The sequence below is a fragment of the Maylandia zebra genome, linkage group LG20, assembly GCF_041146795.1.
Source record: "Maylandia zebra isolate NMK-2024a linkage group LG20, Mzebra_GT3a, whole genome shotgun sequence".
NCBI classification, from domain to species: Eukaryota; Metazoa; Chordata; class Actinopteri; order Cichliformes; family Cichlidae; genus Maylandia; species Maylandia zebra.
The window spans coordinates 10,332,898-10,356,708 of NC_135186.1; the positions used below are offsets into that span (position 1 = coordinate 10,332,898).

At 41.8% G+C, this 23,811-nt stretch overlaps 2 protein-coding genes and 1 long non-coding RNA gene across 8 annotated transcripts in view; 2 read left to right on the forward strand and 1 right to left on the reverse strand.

Annotated features, from left to right (window-relative positions):
• Positions 1-714: 714 nt before the first annotated feature.
• LOC101484028 (uncharacterized) overlaps positions 715-23,811 on the reverse strand; it is a 55,386-nt gene continuing 32,289 nt past the window's right edge. Inside the window, exons 3-5 of one of the 3 annotated variants that reach the window (XR_013094996.1) lie at positions 1,386-1,558; positions 958-1,144; positions 715-744 (exon numbers count right to left, since the gene is read on the reverse strand). This is a non-coding gene — a long non-coding RNA (uncharacterized LOC101484028). Of the gene's footprint in view, positions 745-957; positions 1,244-1,385; positions 2,111-23,811 lie in introns of those variants that run through there. The other 2 variants (XR_001168011.2, XR_013094997.1) reach the window with 2 other exon arrangements.
• On the forward strand, positions 5,856-9,993 carry tmem82 (transmembrane protein 82). Of its 4 annotated transcripts, none has more exons than XM_012924594.3 (7): positions 5,856-5,940; positions 6,609-7,071; positions 7,178-7,247; positions 7,413-7,611; positions 7,774-8,188; positions 8,369-8,556; positions 9,047-9,993. In XM_012924594.3, exons 2-7 carry the CDS (start codon positions 6,978-6,980, stop codon positions 9,125-9,127), a joined length of 1,047 nt encoding a protein of 348 aa, XP_012780048.2. In that variant the 5' UTR covers positions 5,856-5,940; positions 6,609-6,977; the 3' UTR covers positions 9,128-9,993. The 4 variants fall into 4 exon arrangements, with proteins under 4 accessions (XP_012780048.2, XP_012780050.2, XP_012780047.2 ...); XM_012924596.3 differs by having other exon boundaries at positions 5,894-5,940; positions 6,634-7,071; XM_012924593.3 differs by lacking the exon at positions 5,856-5,940 and adding an exon at positions 6,403-6,502.
• Positions 12,685-23,811, forward strand: part of spen (spen family transcriptional repressor) — a 27,477-nt gene continuing 16,350 nt past the window's right edge. Inside the window, exons 1-3 of the mRNA XM_004570952.5 lie at positions 12,685-13,095; positions 15,794-16,114; positions 22,383-22,997. Coding sequence (XP_004571009.2) covers positions 13,013-13,095; positions 15,794-16,114; positions 22,383-22,997 — 1,019 coding nt within the window. The 5' untranslated portion in view covers positions 12,685-13,012. The remainder of the gene's footprint in view (positions 13,096-15,793; positions 16,115-22,382; positions 22,998-23,811) is intronic.

Sequence of the window (23,811 nt, forward strand, 5' to 3'; positions counted from 1 at the left end):
GTTCCCCTACGGGCATCGATGGATGTAGTACCCCATCACATATCCTATGATGTAAACTGCCACCAGTGCAGCTACGGCTCCTGCTGCTTTTACTACTATTCCAGTGCTGCCGACACACATGCTGTTGCAGATCCTGTGAATGGGAAAGAAAGGGGGCGGGTTTATTTGGTACCTGTGGTTTGGTACCTATGGTGGATGTAAGCTTAATTTTAATGGATTAATAACATGACCCCACTCTACACCTTTAAAACAAAGTTATACCACAGTTCATTCAGAACTTGGAGCGATCCCATTCACAGACACACAAACACTGTCAAAAACACAAGTTCCCTGGAGGAAGTAACTACATATCATTTAAACTATAAAAAATAGGTTGCAGGAAGTTTAAGTGAGATGGATACATGGATAAAACCTATTACAACCTTTCTCCTACACTTGATTTAAACTGTATGGTCAATGTCAAACTCATAAAACCTGGATTCTTTTTATTAAACACATTTAACCTTTGTCAGTTTAACTTAGTCCTCATGTGGTGTCAAGCCCAGCTGCTATCCTCTAAGTCTCACCTCCTCAGTGAGGACTGTGAAGCCTCTACATTCATGTTGATGTTGTCCTCATTCCAGCGGTCGTACTGCACGCTGCCGGAACCGTTGGAGTCCATGAGGACAGTTTTCCTTCGTCTCAGGGGCTGATCTGCTGGAATCACCGCTCACTCACTGCTTCAGTGTTGAGCTTCACTGCGCTCTGAAACAGCGAGTTTGGACAGTTGTGTCTTCGTAACAAAATACTAACACTTTTAGGGTATCTTAAAGTCAATCAAATATCTTGGGGCTAAACCATAGCTCATGACTGAAATAAACCAGTTCAAAAAGCAGTGACTGAAGGATTACAAATTCCCTTTATATCCTCACAGTCTTACAAAAGTCTTGCTCACCTGTAGGAGTCACAAACACTCACCAGCCTGCTTAGGAATCTCTGCTCTCCGGCACTTGTAAATCAGCGACTGAGACGAAGGGCTGTGCCTCAGCCTGTCATAAGTCCTTTGCTCCTAATCCATCTGTTGTTTTTGACCCTGTTAAATGACTCTTTCTCAGTGATAAAGGCCAGCTCGATGTGGTTTGTTAGTCTCCTGTTTCAGCAGAGCCTGTGCAGATAGTGCACTGCTTAGCAAAGATAGTTGATTTTGTAGAGTTTAATGGTTTGGGCTAAACACAACAGCATGCAGGTTTACTCCTCGGCTTCACTGAAAAGGCAAAATGCAGTACTGTAGTACAGTCCGTGTACTGTTTCAGACACATAATTCAATGATCCCTGCGACTTACTTTAATTACAGTGCATACAAGGTAATACCTCAAAAGAAGCAAAGGGATTTTGTTTTTACTTACCTTGAAGTGTCATATTTTAAGCTGAGAAGTTGAGTTAATGAGAATCCTGCGTGTGAACGAAGTCGTTAAGTTGATTTAACCAGTCTGGTTAACAAACATTCAAATCATTTGATCCTTGAAATCGGAAGGAAGAAGAATCGCGGTAGAAGACTTCAGCACTTTGGACTGACAATCTGCAAGGATATAGTGGATCCTAATAAGACTACAGCTTGCACCAGTGTTGTTTCACTCTGCTTTAGACATTCTGCAGGTAGAGGTAGAGACTCATTCATCATTAACTTGAATGCTGTACACTGCTGCCCACTTATGGACACGCACTGAGCTTGCCTGCAGCCTATTTCTCCTTTCCCTATGTGATACATCTCCCACAAACCTAAAAATAATAAGCAATATTGTACTTCTTTAGATTTTCTTTCTAAGGAGCCAGACTTTCAGATATTTTAACTGGTCTTGAGCAACAGTTCTCCAGGGTTTCTGACGGTCTTTCAAAGTCTTTCTTTAAATATTGACTGTGTTTTCACTCGTTTTTCAGTCCAGTCCTTGTAGCTCAACATTTTAAGAGAAATATTTGTTTTTGTTAACACTGACATTGAAATTTTAAAAAAAGGCACCAAAAAGACACCTAACTCAAGGGACATAACAGACAACTTAGCAAGGAACAATGTTACATTGTATCTTAGGCCCCCAAAAGGTTGATTCTGTTCATCTGGACGTGGCGTTTTCAGTGGGAGAAACGTTTCGTCGCTCATCCAAGTGTCTTCTTCAGTCTCAGCTGACTGCAGGTTTCCCCAGCCTTATTATAAACAGTACATTTGCATAATGACTGAAACCAGCCTACTGAATGAACAGTGGGCTGTGAGGTCAGTTCCTTGATCATTAATATGAAAATTGTCATGACCACCAACAACCACTCAAACCAGTGATCCTCCCTGTCCAGGATGTGTCCATCCTCATCACTGAAAGAGTGTCAACTGGCTTGTAGGTATGAACAGACTGCAGTCCTGGCCCGACGAGTTAGCTCTTCTGTCTTGTGCCATCCGCTTAGCGGCTAAGTGGTATGAGGGGGGAGTCAGGTAGGCTCTTTATGTGAAAAGGGAAAGACCATCTCTGAATCGAGGAGGGGGCCTAAGTGTACATCTTTCACCATCTTACAATGCTGTGATTGCAGCCATTCCCCAACTCTCTGTGAATGGTGCTCATGGCCATTGATCAGTGGTTGTTGGTCAATGGTCATGAGAATTTGCATATTAATGATCAAGGAATTGACCTCACAGTCCACTGTTGATTCAGTGGGCTAGTTTTAGTTATTGTGCAAATGTACTGTTGATAAGATTTGGGGAAACCTGCAGTCAGCTGAGACTGAAGAAGTCACTTGGATGAGCGACGAAACGTTTCTCCCACAAAATGCTACGTCCAGATGAACAGAATCAACTTTTTGCGATTTCCTTACCTGGATGATTGAGCATGCATCAAGACCAGTGTTGGGTAAGTTACTTTAAATTAGTAACTTAGTTACATTACTAGTTACTTCTATTAAAAGTAACTCAGTTACTTCAAGTTACTCGTTACTTTCAGAGTAACTAGTTACTAGGGAAAGTAACTTTGGTTTAACTCAGAATTCTCTTGTTAATGTGTTGCCTCAGTAACTGGATACCCAGCAAGATTGACAGTCTTCTAGCTTGCTTACTTGCCACAAGTGCACTGTGCCACCTATCAATAGAAAGGAAAAAATAATGTGCACATTTCCACGAGAGAAATCCCACGCCTGATTCTATCCTAGCCATTCTATCCTCGCTTTTTACATCCAACACAAAAACTGCAGTCGTGGTGCTTTTGATTGTACTCAGAACTCGGAAATTCTGCCTTCTGAATAGGAAGATGTAGGTAACACCAGACTGCAGATGAGCTGCATACAGAGCTGGATTGGGACAAAAAAATCGTCCCAGGCATTTTGACTAGAGACCGGCCCACCATTATAGGAAAAATCATAAAGCCTTTGAATGAAAACAAACACTGTTGTGACAGTGATGTTCACTGTTTTGATGGTATATATGTATCAATCTATCAATTGTTTGTTGTAAGACTCAGATAATTATTTTTTTTAAAAGTGAGACATTTTAAATGAGAATAAGAAAGTATTTCCTTGTGCCCCCCTTTCCCTTTTAATTCCGTACATGGACCCCTGGCAACACTTTGCTAGACCCGCCCCTGCACAGTTACCAGCTGTCAGCTACTTAGAAAAGGATCCTGGTGTTATTTGTCTCTCAGAAACAGTTCATAACTTCTCTTCAACTCATTCATGTTAACTAAAAGGTAAACCTGTTTCTCCATCACAGCTCTGATGATTCAGTAAGGACATCTCCTGGTTTCATCTTCATGTTTCCCTCTCACCACATATCCAAACCGATATCATGACCAGCAGCTTTACAGCTGTGGCTCCAGCCAACATCAGCTGATACTAGAAATTAATATTAAATAAATTCTAACAACAGCTGATCAAGCTTAAACGTGCTGCTGTTGTTTACTGCGACATCCGCTGGTTTCCTCTTTCTGGCGCAAAGTGGGCGATAAACAAACAAGAGAGAAAAGCCGATCAGCTGATCATTGATCAGTTTCATGATTGAAGTAGAAACAGGAGAGAGATGGTGAGAGGATGAGAGAAGAAGAGGCAACTGTGCAGCAAAGACACAGAATAACTCCAGCTTTGTGTCTTTTTCATTGTAGCTGAAACATAAACTGTGTTCCTTTTCACCTCAATACGAAACGCGTAATAATTTCTCTGAATACGAGACGATTCTGTTTTTTACGTGAAGGTTGGCAACTCTACTAATTAACCTTATGAACAAAATAAAGTTCAACATCAGTAACATAGCACCACCCAGCTGTATAGAAACTCCGTCATGCTAGCTAGCACGCAGTACGAAAAAGTCAGCACAACAAAAATAAACTCCAACTAAACTTGGTTCATATCTGACCCAGATGGACTGCAGGTTATAACTTCTTACCTGAAGTTCAGTTCACCTGACACTCTCGGACCAGCGGCCGCTTCGGGTCTCTCCTCTTGCCTCCCTTTTCCTTCATCCACCTGCTGGTTTCCACCACTTGCTAATGTTATTGAATCTGTGAGAGCTAGCTCTGCAATAGCCACCACACGAAGTAACGAATAACGAGCCTATCTAAATCCCAGTAACGAGTAACGCGTTCCCGGTTTTGGCATAATAACTAGTTACCGTGCTCGTTACCACAATAATAACGTAGTTACTGTAACGCGTTACTTAATAACGAGTTAGTCCCAACACTGATCAAGACATTGTATCTTATGGCACTTGGTTACTACAAGAATGTGACGAAAACAAGCAATTTGTTCCAGTTTCTTTCACTGAGTCTAAATATCAAAGATGACACAGTTTAGCAGGGATACAATAGTAATTTTTGCAACAACAAGGTGATTCATGGTTAGTAGTGTGTCCTTAAAAAAGACCTGGCATAAGACCTGAGGGACGGATCTGGTCCTTCAGCTGATCTATCCACTGTTCACTGAAGCTTCAAAGGAAATGGTGTCAGTGGAAGGGTGGCTGTCAGGAAGCCATTCTTAAGGAATCACTCTCATTATAGAAGGAGGAGGTCAGAAAAGAGGTACAACAAGTGAATGTCAACAGCCATATGTATAACACTGTGGAGGCTGGTTTAGGGACACCTTTTAGCCAGTCTTGTCAAAACTGATGAAATTATGAACACAGAAACACAGATTTTGATTTTGAGCCACCATACACGACCATTTGGAAAGAGTGTGATTTGGATCATTGCCATAAAGTCATTGCCAAACACACTGCCAATGCAGTAAAAGCATAACTGAATAAACACACTGAATAACACACAAACAGTGGAACACTGACAGTCATGGGTTGGCCCCCAGCATTAATCGAGCAGAGTGGGATCATGTTGACAGAGAACAGAACAAAAGCCAGCCAACATCCAAAGAAGAGCTGGATGTCCTTAAAGAAGCCTGGAAAACTATTCCTGAAAACTACTTAAAGACATGACAAGAAAGCTGCCGAAGAGAGATCAGAGTGTGTTCAAAAATAACGGTGTTCATACCAAACACTGGCTGTCAAGTCTGTACTGTACAAACTGTTATACTGTATTTCTGTTAGGGTCCTGGGTTTTTGACTGAGTGTTTTGAGTTTCCTGTGTTTTTTGTCACTTTGTATTCTCATTGTTGGTCTTTAGTTACTCCCTTGAGTGTAGTTTCTTGTGTTCCGTGCTTTGTGTTTCCCTCTGTGTATTATTTTTCATCTCTAGCCTTTTGGTTCTTAGAGTTCTCTGCCTTATGGTTTATGTCTCTGTGTTTCGGGGTTGCTCTGTCTCCACTGTGTCTCAGTGTTATACTTCCTGTTTTACTTTGAAGGTCTGCGTCTCATGTGAGTGTATCCTGCTTTGCTTCCTTGTCTCCTCAGTTCTGATTTCTCCCAGCTGTGCTCTCCTTCAGCCTTGTGTTTCTCTGTGTCGGTGTCCCGTCGTCCCTCATGGCTGTGTTTCTCTGTGTGGTTTCCCCGTGAGTTTACCTTATTCTTTCCCAGTTTCGTTTTTGTGTTGCATGCATTTTCCTTTCCAGCCAATAAAGCTGTGATTTTGTTCATCCCTCGTGTCTGAGAGCCTGCATTTTGGGTCCAACTCCTGCCTGCACACAGCTGACACCTGACGATTTCTTTGTACCTTTGCATTTTTCCAATAACACATGAGGTGACTTTTGCACACTGCTGTATATTTTGCTTCAAACAACTGTTTCTTGATGAGATAATAAAATATTTGTAGAAACATGACACTTGAACTTGTGCTTGCAGCTATATTTGAGCTCCATCTTCTCCCAACTTTAAATCTACCATTACACACCTCATCCCACACACTTGGTATAACTCAGGGGTAGGCAACGCCAGGCCTCGAGTGCTGGTATCCTGAATCAAATGATTAGTTCATTACCAGGCCTCTGGAGAACTTCAAGAAATGCTGAGGAGTCATTTAGCCCTTTAAATCAGCTGTGATGGATCATGGACACATCTAAAACCTCCAGGATACCGGCACTCGAGGCCTGGAGTTGCCTACCCATAACTCTTTAGGTAATTACTGTGCACACTCTAATTTCTTTTCACGTATTATTATTACAATATTGCTGTTTAATAATATTGCAAGTCTACAACTGTTTCTTGTGTTTAATGCCATCAGAATAATCCCACGCTGTTACGTGCAGATCACCACAGAACTCAGCGAATGCTTGCGACTATATTTCAGCGAGAGTGTAAAGTCTTTCCCATGGTGCAATAACCTCCACTATCTTGCCATGACTCAGGCCTGAGGGTGCCTCTGCTCCACTGACACTCAGTTGAACTTTGGTACAGGACACAGAACAGGCTTCTGGGTGAGCAAAGCACAACGCTGGGGCAACAGAAAGAAAACGGAAGCGCTGAGCTGATACTTCACAACACTGTAACGCGATCTATGAACCATAAAAGATGAATCTTGAGAGTGCAGATGCTTAAAGTAGCTTACTTTTATAGACATTCAAGGTGATTTTTCCTCCCTTGAGGTAGTACTATGTTCTCTTTCATCACATGGCTTCTTCCAACTTCCTACTTCTTACCAGGGTGGCTGACTCTAGATATAAATCCACTGGAAAGTTTACTCCAAGGTGAGTTCCTCATCCTTCAGCACGGTTGCGGGCCATTTATTAAAAGAGTAAATGTCTGAGGTTTGTTATTACTTGTGCTCGAAATTCACGGCTATCTGACCTGCAGGGCTGGTAGCTGCATGTGGGATCTCTGTGCTGTGCTCCCTGTTGAGAGTGCATTTATTCTTGGAGGAGAGGTGAGAGAGGTCGCCTCTTGTGTACAGACTTATGTGGTGTTTTGCTGAAGAATTTCCCATTTTCACTTTTAAAAATAATTGATTTTAGAGGGATTTCATCATCCACACAGTTTATTTTTATGTCTTTGATGTGACTTTTTTTTCCCTCCTCCCTACAACTTGGAGCTGGAGTAAAAAAAATGGTGAAGACACATCAACTCGGAAGACATCCGGTCATCCGATAAGGACAAAACCTGGACTTACTGGGCTGCTTCAGTTTCTCTTTGTAACTGGGATACTGTGTGTAGTGGGCTCCCGTGTGGCCTCACTGGTGGTACTAGAATTCTGTCTTCGAGCTGTCTCTGGATTGGTTACAGCTGGACCAGTAAGAAACCAATTATGTGATAAAAATATATATGAATATGCCTCAGCTGTATAAGGTGATTTTTCTGTGGCTTACTCTGCTGAGTTGGTGTCAGGATGAGTCGCGACAGCCATCGTCGTCTGCTTTGATTCATTCATCACTCGTGCTCCTCTTTTTTCCCAGGAGTCGGGGAAATTTCTGCAGCAGCTGTTAGTTCAAAGCCAGTTCTCTCTGGGTTGCGCCCTAACCTGCAGTTTGCACTTTCTACACGAGGGGGCGGCGCAGCGCTGGCTATGCTTACTCCTGGCAGCAGCACTCAGCTGGTTTCTGGCTAGGCAGGCCACAAACCTGCTGCACCATGTCATAGCTCTGTATAAACTCCACAGCTCACAGGGCTACTGCGGCATTTGCATCAGCCTCCTCACATCGGGCAGCTCCCTGCTGCCCATGCTGTGCAGGACCATCATCATTACCTTCTCTGTGGCTGTGCTGGCTGCTGTTTCAACCATCAACCAACATTTCCTCTCTGCAACAGAAGCCCTTAGGTTTTGGACACCACTTACTATCTGCTATACGCTGTTGGTGGTGTACATGCAGGGTGAGAAACATTTAAAGACATAAGCCCTTACAAAGCAATATGCCAGTAGCATCACTTGCTTCTCAATTCCCCTGACTAATCACTACAGCATCTGTGGCTGATCTAAGACATTTTTTTAGTTTGTTTAAATGCAAATGAAATACTTCTCCCTAATAGTCCTCTAATGTCATGGTTCTGTAGAAGAGCAACACCGTCTGCCTAGCAGCCAGGCCGTCCTCAGTGCAGTGGTGGTGCGTCTCGGGGGTTTGATGGTCCTGATGCTGACTGTTGGACGCTGGGCAGACGTGTTCCACATCCTAATATGTTTCCTCGGAGAGGCTAGCTGTCTACTCCCCACCAAGGATCTGCTGGATGCAGCATCCTCACAGGTCAGTGAGTCTCCCTGGGAGCGGCACACGGGGCCAAAAGCACTTCGTTCCCACCGAGGCCTCCCAAAACTGGAGTAGAATATCAATATGTTCATTAGATGAGTCTCAAGATGACACTCGATTTTTCCAACTTGTATCCCGGGTGGAGAAGGTTTAAGACCCCCAAGACAGATTCAGGTCAACGTGATCTCTGACTCAGAATACTGAGTCTACTTTTCCTTTCACTGAGCTGACCTATTTAAAGTTGCGGGGTTTAAACAAAGTATAATGCAAAATAAAACAAATATAAAAAACCTTGCATTTGAATAGACTTTTAAGGTGAGTCGGGTCTGTTTTGCTATTAAAATGTAGCTCATGTGGTGATTGAGAATCATGCATATCAAGAAATCATGGCTACATTCACTAAGCTATATGTCTGGCTGTAGCTTAACAGCAGGCATGTCTTCAGTCACCCATGTTTCTAGCATCATATTTTGCTGTGTTCACACAGGATGAAGAGGATTATACAGAGTACAGAAGGAGGGAGCGTCAGCAAACACCACGAGCCTTCAAGAAGGAGCATCAGAGATAGGCACTCTGGGATTTTAAAGCCTGCACGTCTCTTTAATGGCACTATTTAGTGGAAATCATATCAAGGCAACGTTGCTTTCTACCTACAATGTAGTATACATTTTGTATTAAATATTTGACACAACTCATCATGTAAGGAATGTTTACAGTCTTTTCACATTTTCTAAAAGAACAATTTCATGGTTATCAACAACTATTCAATAGGCAGCCTTTCAACAAGTCCTGGAGTTCATTTTACTTCTTAGGATGCTAAGGATGTGTTTTTAAGCTTGTTTTCTTCCTGCTGGTTAGTCATACTGTTTCAACAATAATGGTTATCTGGGTCTGTGTGACCTCTTGGGAAGATTTACCGTTTGAGATCATTTCCAGTAGAGCAGATTAAGGTCAAAGTATTATTTTTTTTTTATTCAGTAGATTTCGCATTTCCCAGCATTTTCAGTTGAGAAGCAATACAAAACCCATTTTTTATATTTCACCAACGCTGAACCCCTTTCTTTTATTCTTGCAGTATAAGGTAGGCATTCAACAGAAACAGAATAATAAAGCTGCACAAAATAGGAAATTATTCCATTTATTGGAAAAAAAAAACCCGACAGAAAATGTAAATTTAGACTCCCATATCACGTCGTCGTTTTTAACCATTAAAGCAGTCGCTGTTACAGCAGGTAAATGCACTCTACAGAGGAGCTAACATTACTAAGTGTAGTACTGACATGACTGCAAACATCCAATAACTGCATACCACACAGCCTGGGCAGTGGGTAAGCTTATTCGTTTATTGTTTTGTTGTTTGTTCACTTATTTCCCCGCGACAGGCCCGCAAACACCATTGTGCTCTGCTAGTGTTCAAAGGCTGTGTGCTTGAAAAGAAAAGGCAAAATGGCTGACGACAACGTTAGTGCTCCAAAGACACACAAAATGGCGTTAGACAAAGAAAAGGCTAGTTTACTTGATTATGCGTCGACCTTAGCTCCATTTTGTTGGACAAACACGCTGTTAAACAGCTAGCAAGCCGTATTAATTCACACTGTTGTTGTAATGGCAGCAAATTCGCTTTATTAGGCTACACTCAAAGGGGCTTTTTATGAGGAAGTTTGAGATACCGCCCTTCCAGCCTGTGCTACATTGTCTCAATAACAGTAGCCAAGGTTAAAGCCTGACTTCGTGTGACAATTTAACACCCATATCGAATTAAATCCACAATGTGTCGCCGGTGTTATGCCCATTAGATCTGTCTTTATTGAGAGCTGTGGACAGACAGAAACATATTCCATGAGAGGGTTTTTGTTATGTCAGTCCCGTCATCCCGTGTCAAAAAAAATTACAGGGGGAAACATTAGCCTGACGGTCCAGTTTCCACGATAATCCACGTCTGAAAATCACTGAAGATGAAATTTAGTTTTTGGTGTCTAGTCGATCCACCAAAATGAGAAATTGTACTCCCAGAGGTTTATTAGACTTTTAATGGAGTAAAGTTCCACATCAGGACGCTTTCAGTAGACATAGGGAGGACGCTCTGAGCACCCGAGTACGGTGAAAATGCCCATAGAACTGACTGAGCGCCGTTGTAACCTCCTCTGGAGATTTCCAGATTGTTCTGTCTTCATCTGATAGGCACAGTGGACGCATGCGCAAAGCAGTTTCGCGTGTCCCGTTACTGCATTTTAACGCAGGCGCACTTCTCCCTTTAAGTATTCTTAATATAGTAACAAAAGCAGAATAATGCCCCGCTGTAGTTGCAGCTTTATTTTCAAACCAAACAAGCCAGTGATCATTTTCCACAGGCAAAAAAAATTACAAAAAAATAAATAAATAAATAAAACAATTCAGCTCCAAGGAGGATTTGGGCACAACACAATGTGGAGAAAATAGTTGTTCATCTACCATTTTACTTAAATGTTGACGCCCCTCTTGATTATGTGGACATCATTATTTGGTTCGTTATTTATCAGTCATGGTGGTCATTCAGAGAAAGTGTGCATGTTTTATAATGGGGATAGTCGGTCAAAGAAAAATACACACACACATACAGTTTGTATTTTCCCTTACAAGAGGGCTTATCGCCACTGTACTCTTGGACTTTTGGACAGGGGCCTGATTGTTTTGTGTTACTTATTAGCTTAAAGTAGAGCTCAGACCAGGTCAAAGTACTTGACTTAACAGCTCCCGGTGCCTTTTGTAACCCAGTAGTAGAAGCTGTTAAATATGTCAAAGCATCTTTTTTTTTGTTGCTCTGACAGACTGCAGGTGCAACATGCAGAAGGCATATGTATCAATTCAAAGTTTAAAGGTTTCAAACACATTCAAACTACCTCAGTGTGGTAAAGTTTCTTACTGTAAACTTAGCCGTGTTGTCTCGAGTTTGCTGGATTGCTTTTCTGGACGATCCGGCTTGGGGATTCTGAATTTTGGGGATTTTATTTATTGTGTCACTGCCTCAGCTTTTCTTTCTTTCTTTTTTTTAACTGATCTAGCAGTACGTTGATCTTTTCCATACAAAAGAACAGTTTCCCACATAAGTTTCATATCTGTCAAAATATGAAACTCATGAAAATCCACCTAAACTTCCTGTAATTTCACTTGACACACTGACAAGCAAACTATTTTCTGTCATACATAAGTTATGAATTATGTGGTTTCCCCTATTTCCCTGCAACAGTGCCTTATATCAGCTTATGTGGAAACATTTTTGTTTCAGTTTTCACACACTTAAGTGCAAAACTAAAGGGATAAACAGAAAGTGTATTGAACCCAACTGAACGAGACAAAAAGGCCCTCCTGTGGTGTTTTGTTCTGTTCCAGATAGCAGTCTACTCTAAAACATCCCACCAGTGTTGGGAAGACATAGCATATTATTCACACTAATTCAAGTTAAGGAGAAAAAAAAATCTCTTAAACTTATTATAACTTATTATAATAAGTTGGTCACAGATTAACTTGCAGCACATTCATGTTACATTATTAGCATGCAGAGTAGCCCACAGCTGTCCTTCAGTTTCCTGTTTCCTGTGTGCAAGTTTCCGCTTCAAGTGTCAAAAACTTCAACACAACCTGTGATTAGAATGAGAGTGCATCTAGTCTCCTGATTCTTATGAATGACTGGACTGCAGCTACTGCTGTTTCTGCTGATTTGTTGTGCAGACAAACAGAGCAGTGATCTGAAGTCCCAGCAGTTGGATATGGTAAATGAGTGCCAACCAGCTAAGTGACAGGGAACAACACTGAAGGCTTTTGTAACTTTTTAACATGTGAGCTGATGGCTCACTTTACAATTATGGGGTGACATTTTTTTGCCTGTGCTTTGATAACAACTGAACTATTACAACGTTGAAACATAAAAATACCAAACTTGGGCTCACTGTGTGCTGTGCGCAGGATGATTCACCTTGCCACACTTAACTGCCACTGATGGGATCCTCTTGTGAAGCTGCAGATGTCAAAGCACCACCATTCAACCAGGGGTTTTCTCACGCATGCGCAGGGGTGAAAGACCGTCTCATCGGGGGGGAAAAAAGAAGTTCACACACAAAGCCACGCCTGCGCGGTGTGCCTCTCATTACAAGCGAAGTTGCTGCATCTTTTTAGGAAGCTACATGCTTTCTTTCGACACCCAAAGGTCGCATGGTGTCAGGGACGCGCCTAGTCACGGGAACAGACCGGAGCGCGTTCATGAGGTGCAAGATCGCGCTTTAACACTGAAGAGTATCAAACAGCGTGCGGGGATACAGCCTAATGGTTTACATTGGGCCACAACGAGCAGTCAATGATTTGCGCCAAGCATCTTTTTTCTTGTCCGCCGTTTATTTTGCAGAGCTTTTGTATTTTGCACGGGGAGAAACGGACATAGCAAACTCATCTGTATGATCGGGGAGCAGGAGCACACAGTATGGTCCGGGAAACCAGACATTTATGGGTGGGAAATTTACCCGAAAATGTACGAGAGGAGAAAATTATTGAGCACTTCAAGCGGTGAGTAGAAACACAAATGAGCGGCGTGTGTGTATGTGTGTGTGTGTTTGTGCGCGTTTTGTAATGTTAAGAGCGGTGCACGTCCAGCATCTCTCTCTCTGTTGTGTCACATTTTAGAGAAGTCGGGATGAAGCAGGAGGTTTCCCTGTAGCAAAGTCCCATTTGGCAACTGTGCTGTCAGTCCCCCCTCTCTCTCTCCATACACACAATCCGAGCAGCAACAACAACACACGGTGCTCCTGCGTTTGAGCTGAGACGAAAAAGCAAAATCTGCTAGCACGCCTCAGCCAGCCCAAGCCAAGCAGCCAGCGAACATATGGTTTTTCCATTTTGACACGCTTATTAACTTGTCGAGCTAGGTGATAACTTTACTCACCCCTCTTACGTCTTCCTGGTGCGCATTGCCAGCAGGCTGATTTTTAAGCAGGCTGACTTTTAAGCAGCGTACCTTTCCACCGGGTGACCGTAAAGAAGGGGCTTTTTCTTGTTTATTGTTTTTGTGGTGCACAGTCAGTGTAAACAAAGTTCAGTCTACCCGGAGAGCCCCGTGCTTTTATACGTGCCCGCATCTCCGGCAGACACCATAAAGTCTCTGTGTTTGCTTCTGCTGTCTGACTCGACTCTGTGAGTTTGTCAGGTCACTGCTTCCAGTCAGACCTGCACACACAGACACACACACACCGCGGTGTATTAGCACGCTGTGCACCCATCTATGAGAGCGTGCCGTTTGCTCCGTTCCTACATCTTAACACAAGTCTGTAGAAGCCGAAAGGTGACGCCGTCACGCCGCCGTCCACGCTGCAACATCGCCGCGGCAAACTGGCTGTGATTGACCGGGCTCGGCTGTGCCGCGGAGCAGATGTGCAGTGCTGTAACGCTGTAGTGTTTACAGAAAATGGTTGTTAAAACGGCGCTGACTCGCACAGCCTGCAGCGTGATCTGATTTCAGGGAAGATCAGACAGCATATCCATGTATACACACGCACACACATGTATATTTGTAATGCAGCCTGCCATAATCGCACTGAGCTCCATTGCTACTTTTGGTTAAGAGCGAGCCGCTGGAGACTGTGTGCCTTTAGCTCTTTGTTATCTTCCTCGGGCTGAACAATGATTTAAATACGTTTTCTTTCTATTTTTTTCCCTGCGTGTGGCTTTCACGGTTGTCTGCGCGCTCTCGCCTCTCTCCTCTCTCGGCTGTCAAGGAAATAGCAGCCCGCGTCTCCGTTCATATGCTGGAAACCAGACAGCCCCAAAAACACCAGTTTGCCCATATGAGACCTTTTTTTTTATTGTTGTTGTTTTGGATTTTTAATTATTATCACTGTGTGGGCGTCGCCATATCGGATGAAAGCTGCTAAATGGCAACATTAATCCTTAATAACCACAGTGTAACCGAAAGCCATACTCGTCCCACAGCACCCCCCACCTCCCCCACCCTCATCCAAACCTACAGCTGGATGAAATATAAAAACAGATGATATGCATTTGGTGCTTTGCCCTCTCGCGGTCTTATTATTTGCAGTGGGTTGATGCAGAGACTCAGCTACAAATATGGCTCGTATCTAATACGTGCAGCCTCCGAGAGCAGCAGTAAAAATGAGCTACCTATATACACCGTTTTATTTACATAACCCCCTGTTTGAAGTACAACGTAACGTTATGTTTGGGGGGGATGGCGACTGGCAGCATCTCTTTCTTTTTTGTGCAGTAGGGGGAACGGTGCTGGCGAGCCCTTTCCCCCCTTTTTTTCAGCTCGCTACCTCAGCTCCAGCGTTAACCCAGAGGTAGCGAGGGTATGCAGGTGCATGACAGCCCAATGTGTGATAGAAGTCATTGAAGATGGGGGACGACAGAATGAGTAAGCAGTGTGAACAGCTTTTCTAAAATGGCGTCGGGGGCTGTTCGGTGTTGGGAACTGGCATGCCAATAAATTTTGTGATCACCCTACTGTCTGTCTTGGACAGCAAAAAAAATCACACTGCTAAAAGACCCATTTTTTTGGTGGTGGTGCGGGGGGGCTATAGAAGATGATAACAGCTTATAACAAGTGGGAGAAATTTTCTGTAACAGCCTCCTCATCCCAAAATTGAATCCTCAGTTCATCAGGTGTTTTGTCATTTTCAAGACTGAAAAGGGTGTATTCAGCAATTATAACTCCCTTTACACCTTAAAAATAAATATAGGCTATAATATATAATATAAATATACTCTGCATGTGTGTCTTGTATACACACACACACACACACACACACACACACACACATATATATATATATAAATAAATAAATCAGTAAATTAATGAGGAATTTCTTAAAGAAACCTCATCGCTGTATAAACTGCTCAAACCTCATCTGTGTGTTTTTCAGTAGCTGTGTCTTCGTGGCAGCACCTTTTGCTTGGAAAACATGCTAATTTTAGAAAATCTATGCATTTATTAACACGCAATGTGGCAGGGTTTCAAGTCCAGTTGCTGGGTTACTGTTGCCGTGTTAGAAAGTATCACAGTAGGGAAAGTAAGAGTAGCAAAATTGCCTCATCTCCCTCGTTGCCACAGACATTTGTGCACATGTACGCACAGTCAATTTCAGGACTGTGCAGAACCCTGTGTGTTTTTCAACATTCCTAAAAAGTTATGCAACACATTTGCAGCTGCAAACCTGGTGGTAACCATGCTTTTAATCTATTCTGACTTTAGATATGGACGAGTGGAGAGTGTCAAGGTCCTGCCCAAGCGGGGATCAGAAGGTGGAGTCGCGGCCTTTGTGGATTTTGTGGACATTAAAAGTGCTCAGAAGGCTCACAATGCTGTCAACAAGATGGGGGACAGAGACCTGCGCACTGATTACAATGAACCAGGAACAATTCCTAGTGCGGCGAGGGGGCTGGACGATAGTCTGTCCTTAAGCTCTCGCGGCCGGGATGTATCAGGATTCACAAGGGCGGCAGGGGGGGCCGTGTATGGGCCCCCCACGTCGCTTCACAGCAGAGATGGACGCTATGAACGCAGACTAGACGGGTAAGTGGACAAAGTTTCTCTGAAGGCAGGGGGAACCGTAGTTTCTGGTAAACACCTTACCTCCAACCATCTTTCACCATCTGTTCATTTACCTGTTTGGGGGTTAAAGAGGAGAAAATGAGCTTGTGTTCGACAATGAAATCTAATAGGAATCCCTTCTAAGTTCCTCAGAGCGCAGCCAGCGCTCCTGGATTCCTACTTACAGGTAGACACTTAAGATATTTTTGTTAAAACGAGGGCACGTTTGCAAGTGTATCTGATAGTTGAATGATAGTCAGTAGTTTAAATGGCTGTTGGGGATTATCTTTGTGACCTTTAAGCATCTCTGTGAGGTGGAAATATCATTTGAGGAAAATACGGGGCAAAGATTGGATATCGTAAAATTTCCCAGGATTATTGGCGATTTCTGGAAAGAGAGAGAGAGAGAGAGAGAGAGAGAAAGATAGAGAATACAGAGTGGGGGAAAGAGAGAAAAAGAGAGAGTGGTCCAGCAGCCATCCCCGGGATTCCCCTAATCTGGAGTTACGTGCCCTTGTCGGAGGATTAATATCACCCCTTTTTCATCATGTAACCAAACAACCAAGAGCACACATTACATGTATAGAACACCATTGTTTGGATTAGTCTAATTTGGCTTTAAGTTATAATGCCCACCTCACTGAGGTGTGCACTTCTGTCGCGGGCTGGAGTCATGTGGAGGATCTACAGAGGATATTTATTCCCCACTGTTGGATTAACTCTGGCCCAGTACTTAAAGGATATGCGGTCATTCTAAAGGTATGGGTTGCTTTCTTGGTTCTTTTTTTTCATTTTGTTTGGGATTATGTCTAAAATCAGGGCATTACAAATTGAGTGCTGGGAGACCTCTACTGGTGATCCGACTCAGTAGAATCAACAGAAACAAGTGAGCAAAAGACTTTTATTCCCGCCTTATTTTTGTGGAGATGATTTTTTTTTCTTTTTAAACTTTCCAACAACTGAGACTTGCAGACTCGATGAGCAAAGCGAACATTTGGATCATACAATGCAAAGAGGACTGCTGGAAATTGTGACTGGAAAATTGCTACCATCCATGCTATTGGAGATAACCTACGTCAAATTTCTGGATTACCTCCTTCTTTCCTAAATGTGGAACTATAATTAAACTTTGGATACAATTACACCGTGTCAGCAGCGCGTTGCACCTATGAACAGTGTTTGATATTGACTCTGTCCAGGCTGGGACAGCATGCACTCTCTTCTGCTTGAAAGCGAAAAGGCAGACATAAACATCCAACAGTGTTTTGAACTGTTATGCATGTTGTTCACCGTTGGGATGAGTATGGTGCTACTATGAACAAGAACTTGGATTACTCATGTGACATCTTCCTCATTCCTAACTTTTTTGTGGCCATATTTCCTTCCCTCTACAAAAGGAATTTGACTACTTTGTTGCTGTGAACGGTGTTGGCCAAAGTGGAATGTGCAGGACTTAATGCAAAAGACGCAAGACTTAATTTTTCACATCAACCATTGCTGTTGGGGAATCACTGGTCAACTAAAGGTGGATTCCTGGATATCATGTATTTATTGCATCGGACTGAAATACAACACAGGTTTTGTTTTTTTCACTCCTGTTTGGATGGATATTTAGACTCGGACATTTTCCAGCACACAAAGCATCCTAACATGGATCTCTACAAGGCCAAAGTTGTCCTCATTGTTTTAACTAAACAGACACTACCACTCATTTGTGCTCATGAGGTCCCGTGTGCTGAAGACGAGGATTACGTATTCTGTTGTGAACTAGTTTTCTTCATTTTTTTCCCTTCTCCACTCAACATTTTTGCCCAGTTTTTGCTCACAAAGTTCTATCTCCCAAAATTGTATTTGGAATAATAGGTCAAGTTACCACTCTCTCAAAAGGTTGGTATGTCCTGCCCTGTGCATTTTAGCTGTCCTCTCTAACCCCCTAGTTTGAACCCCTGTCTCTCTCCATTTTCCACACTAACCAAAATAGCTGGTGCATTATTACTGCCTGTGAGTTTGAACCTTACCTGTATTGCTTTCTTTGCTCTGCCTCTCACCTGATCTGACCCCACCTTCAACTCCTTCCCCCAGCCCTCTCTCCTCTTTAGAATTCACAACGCAGCTGATATTTATAACGAATGATCATTGTAAAGATGTTTTTTAATATAAACTATTAATATTTTAACATAAGAAAAACTACAGAATCTTTTAAAATGCTCAAAATTCAAGTATTTGTCACATACCTATGATTAAAGAAATATGCAGTGAAGTGTGGGGGTGGGATTCTCCTAATGGCTAAATGCAGTAAAATAGAAGGAAAAGAAATAAAAAGTGATGTAGATCAAATAAATTTTGTGTTTTTCACTAATTCAAGTTTTGTTACAGTCACACTTTAAGATTTTAGTTTGTTTATATATTTATTGCTTAATTAATTTTGCTTTGATTAATTTGATTTAATTATTTGCCTGGGCCCTGAATGTGCACGTAAGCATGTTTGGTCCATGAACCATGATGCTTATATTACCTTGTTTGTCAGAAATCTTTTTAGTTTTCATTTCTGACCAGTTGCTAGTAAATATTAGTTAATATAAAATCAATTTTACTTAAAAAAAACCAAAACAACATATTTACATATTACAATTCTGCTGATTTAATTTTGGTTCTTATTGAAATGTTGGTAGAGTGACAAGCGAAAGAAAATTGTAGTCATTTGTCAGCTCTGGATCATTTTAAATTAATATCTGAATTTTTGTCAGCTTTAAAACAAGAATCGAAATCCTAAATATCATTTTAAACTCTAGAAACAGTACAGTGGCAACAATATTTTAAGTAACTGTTTTACAAAAATGACCTACAATCCTTCCTGAAACACACGCTGCACATTGAATATTATTTTTATGTAGGATATTCCTTTTGTAATGTTTGTTAGATTTTCTGGCTTTTCTCTGCCACTTATACTATAGAAGCTTTACAATTTAACAAAAGAGATGTATGTAATGTTTCTATGTAATCGTGCAACTCACTGAGTGGTGAAGTGACCTCCAGTTATTAGATTAACAGAAGAAATATTCCTATTTTGTTGTTTTCAAAATTTTCTTTTTAATTAAATTAAACATTTAGATATCGCTAAACCCTAGCTCTGTAGTTTGTGTTCTAGCTTGCAAAACAAAGAGATTCTCAACAATTAGATTCAATTTGTTGTTTGTACTGCAAAGTGGATATTTAACAATTAACCTCTTATACTGATTTTAAATGGATGTGCATGCGTTGCTCCCATATGACGGAGCCTCCATACAAGGCAGCGTTTTGTCATGCTGCTGGCATGTCTCCTCATAATTATGCTATTCACGTGTCCCAAAACAGGTGCTTAGCATGCTCCGCAGTAGATAATAATCAAACACTGATGGAAATTCTGTCAAGAAAGTCTAACAGAATTATTTTTAAGCTCGATGAATAATGTAAAAGCCGATTTGTGTAGAGTGAAATTGAAGAGAAATTGAAAGGTATCTGTTGAGCAGTGAGCCTTGCGCCAGCAAATTAGCATTTTCGAGAGCACCTAGGGGTCAAGGTAATCCGTCATTTTCACAGCCGACATCGTTATAGCATAGATGTTATTCATGAATCCAGCACACAGATGATTAAATCAAATAAGCTGAAAGAGTATTTTCTCCTAACCTGCTCTACTCTTATGTATATGCAACAAAATACAGATGTGGTGTCAGTCTCCTAAACTTAAATTACCCTCAAGAATTTTCAGCAGTGTGAACGCTGCATACAGTCTTTTCTTGAGTCTTACGACCCTTAGCGAAAAGACTTCATGGATGACTTCCTGGTTACTACCTGGTTATGTCAAAGGTTTAACACTGATGAATATTTCCAGGTTTGCCACTTTATGGTGCACAGAAGATGTTAAAATGGGTTATGAATTTAATACAAAGGGTTAGGTTTAAGTGGATGTTTGGGGGTCACCTTAAATATAGCAATAAAGTATGAGCATAAATATTTTGAACACGGGTGTAATGGCCAGATTTGGGAACAAAGCCAAAAAAGAAAAACCTAATCTAATCTTCAGCATCATTTACCAAATGACAGTGAGGAGGAAAGATGCTTGTGTCATATGTTTTAAGAGGAATTGCAGACGCCTTCTGTAACGCCAGGTCTAATCCATTTGCCGTCTCAGTGAGATGCAGGCAGCATCTGATTGAGATGCAGGCAGCCGATTTCACTACAGTTGTGGATAAAGAAATCCAGATCGTTAGGTCAGCTGTTTGGTTTGAATCACCAGATTTCATTAAACTGACATTTTTTATTTGTGCAAGAATTTCCACTAATTAAATGATCCAAATCAAGTGATAGAAGACTTGCAGTGGAATCCCCACTTTAAAGCTCTAGAGCACGAACACTGAAAAACTGTAAATGTAAAACCATTAAACGTGTGATGACACATAAGGAACCAGTTGCGAAGCAAAACTCATTCATGACCGTTTCATAACCCTGACACTGCTTAATTACCTTTAATATGAAGCTTTTTTTTTTTTTGACCATGCAGTTCAACTACGGGCAAATAAAAAAGCAAGGAAATGTTTACATAAACACATTTTTAGACAAATAGATAAAAGCATAAAAAAATTCTGCTGGGCCAAACCTTTCAAAAGATTTGCATTTAGGAAATTTAAAAAGTCAGTCTGTGGAATAAAATGAGATAATGTTGTTTTTTTTTTCAAGTCTTGTTAACATTTGTATAGTTTGCACATGAGGCTTTCTTTCTTTCAGACAGTGAGTTGTGCAGTGTGGAGATTGGCAGGAAATGTTAGGGGAGGAGAGAAGAAGGTAGTGCAGGTTCTGGAAAGCACCAGAACTATGGGACCTTTGTCAATGCACAAAATCAACCTCAAGATGTTTCAGTTTTATGATATGGATGTTTGTTGTTTTTTTCTCCTCTCTCTTTTTTTCAGCCTTATGAACAGACTGTGCACACATACAGCAAATACAGTTACTAGTATTATTTAGTTACTAGTACACTAGCTTTATGAAGCTTTGACTAGACATATATTTGATTAGTTATTTGATTAGTTATACCTTTGTTACACAGATATGAATATAATGTTTTTGCAGTAAATTAAATAAGACTTCGCAGTTTTTTCCTTTCTAAAGTCTGACTCTATAATCTAACTATTTTTCCATCCTCTGATTTTAACTTGCTAGAAGAATAAACGCCGTGTTTTTTTTTTTATCTACAGAAGCACTATAATGAAGTTTTGTAACTGTTGTCATATTAAACCATATTCTGCCCTGTGTCGGAACATCATGGCTAATTTGCTGATTATAATTTGATCTGAATTCAAATGGTGGTAATTGCCGCCCTGTCCCGCTCATTATGGCGAGTTTGGTAATACGACTGCTGTAATGACACAGCGGTCGTATTACCAAATTAATTTCTGATTGCTTTATTCAGAAAGCGAGTGTTCGGGTCTGAACAGAATGTCCTTTCAGGGCCGTTTCTAATGTACGTCTTCACAAAAGATGCTACTGAGGAGATTCAGTTTTCAGAGGAACAAGTGGTGTCAAATTGTGTAACGATATAAACAAAAGGCTCTTCGAAAGTTACCTCGAAAACCTTTATCCAGGCTTGACTAATAAAACGTCTTTAGAAGTGGCTTCTGTTATAGTGTGCAGACCAGTAGGACTTTACAGCCTATAATGACATAATCTGCCATTCCTGTTATTAAGGTAGCTCTGATATATAATATAGATTTCTGTTCTGTTATAAACCAGATGCATGCCTTTTGCTGAAAATGTTAGTGTGCTATGTTGATTTACTGATATATCTAAAAAAGAATGAACATAAAGCTTATATTAACACCTTGGAGTTGACAGAAATGCACGAAAAACAGTCCGATAGCAGCATTCTTGTTCTAGAAAGAGGATTTCTAGTGTAGCTTTGGTCGCAGAAGAATCTGATACAGTCCATCTGAAAGCCATAAATGGTTTGGCCATGAAAACATGTCAGACTTGATGCTCAGTTTCCTCAAGCTGTTACTTTAATCCCCTTGGTATAGTGCTTTCTTTAAGATGGGGGGAAAAACTAGCTTGGCCCTTCTCAAAACACTTTGCCCAATCTTTCCATGTGTCCAATTATTGACAAACGCACCAGACACACCTGTTAATTTTTGTTTGTCCACTGTCTGATGCTAGCAGCTATCTTTTTATGCCCAAAGTGTAACTGTAATATAACTTGTTGTTTCTTCATGTTTGTTAGGACCGCTGAAAGTCGGGATCGGGGGTACGATCACAGTGCCTATGGACTTCACGAGCGTACTGGTAGCAGTTTTGACCGTCAGCGGCATTATGAAACAGACTATTACCGTGACGCGAGGGAGAGAACTCTAAGCACAGCTGGGAGCGGGTCTGGTACCTCCAGCGGAAGTGGTACAACTGTGCCGTCAGGAGTCGGTGGAACTATAGTTAGTGCCGTTTCTGGGAACACCGGAACAAGTGGATCTTCAGGGGCCACAACGGGAGGAAGCGGAGGGTCTACTTCCAGCGGGGTTGGCTTCTACCGCTCCCACAGCAGGAGCCCTTGTCGATTTGAGACACCCGAGCCTCGCTACGAGTCTCGAGCCCGGGAACCCTTTACTTTGGCCAGTGTGGTTCACAGGGACCTGTATCGGGAGGACAGGGGTCGGCGTGGGGAACGTTCCTACCGCCACAGTCGTAGCCGGTCTCCACATTCGACTCATTCACGAAATCCCTCTCCTCAGAGACTGGCGAGTCAGGCCACTCGTCCTCCACGCTCCCACAGTGGGTCAGGCTCTCACAGCCGTTCCTCCAGTTCAGACTCAGTCAGCAGTACCAGCAGCAGTACGAGTGGCAGGTGAGTGAAGCTTAATCTTTCTGTCAATATTTCTACTTATGTGCTGTTGTTTACCTTTGTGCATCCCAGTCTGTGGCCTTCTGGATCCAAACTGGCCTCTGCACTTGGAAATGAACTCATATTTCCGTCATTATCTGTGTTCAATAAAAAAGCGGTTTCTTCAGCTTATGTTTTTATCATCTGTAACTATGGATTGCGCAATATTTTTCACACCCACACCAAACAAACTCGGACTTGTGCAAGATGTGTGCATTTAACTTCTGTCATTCGTTAGCATAGGCTCTTTATAGAACAGGTGGCACCTATTTATGTGGAAGCTGTGTTTACTTTGCCTTTATGTCGCTTTCTTCTCTAGCATGTGTATGTGTGGACAGACAGACACAGTGTTGTGGCCAAACCTGTAAAGTTAGGCTCGTTGTTTCTGTTTTAGAGACTGTGTCATATCTAGAGGCTCCGCCCAGCAGGAGATACAATGGGTGGAAGGTGACAATTGCAGAGAAGTGTCTGCACGATAGAAAAAAAATACATTTCACAAACACGGCATGACGGGGAATATTACTCCACACTTGATTGTCCCCCTCCCTCATTGGTTTTTAAAACTTTGCCCGTGTTTTATTTGCTGATAGGAGCCAAAGAAACTTGGAGAATGACCTTTGATACCTTTAGTGACACAATTGTTACGTAGTTAAGATTTGACCTGAACTGCTTTACATAAACTGGATTAAGTTGAGACGCATTTTATTTCTGCTAGGAAGGCTTTACGTTTACAGCTAGCTTGCCTTCGATAGAGTCTGGTTTCAGTATGGATCCATGT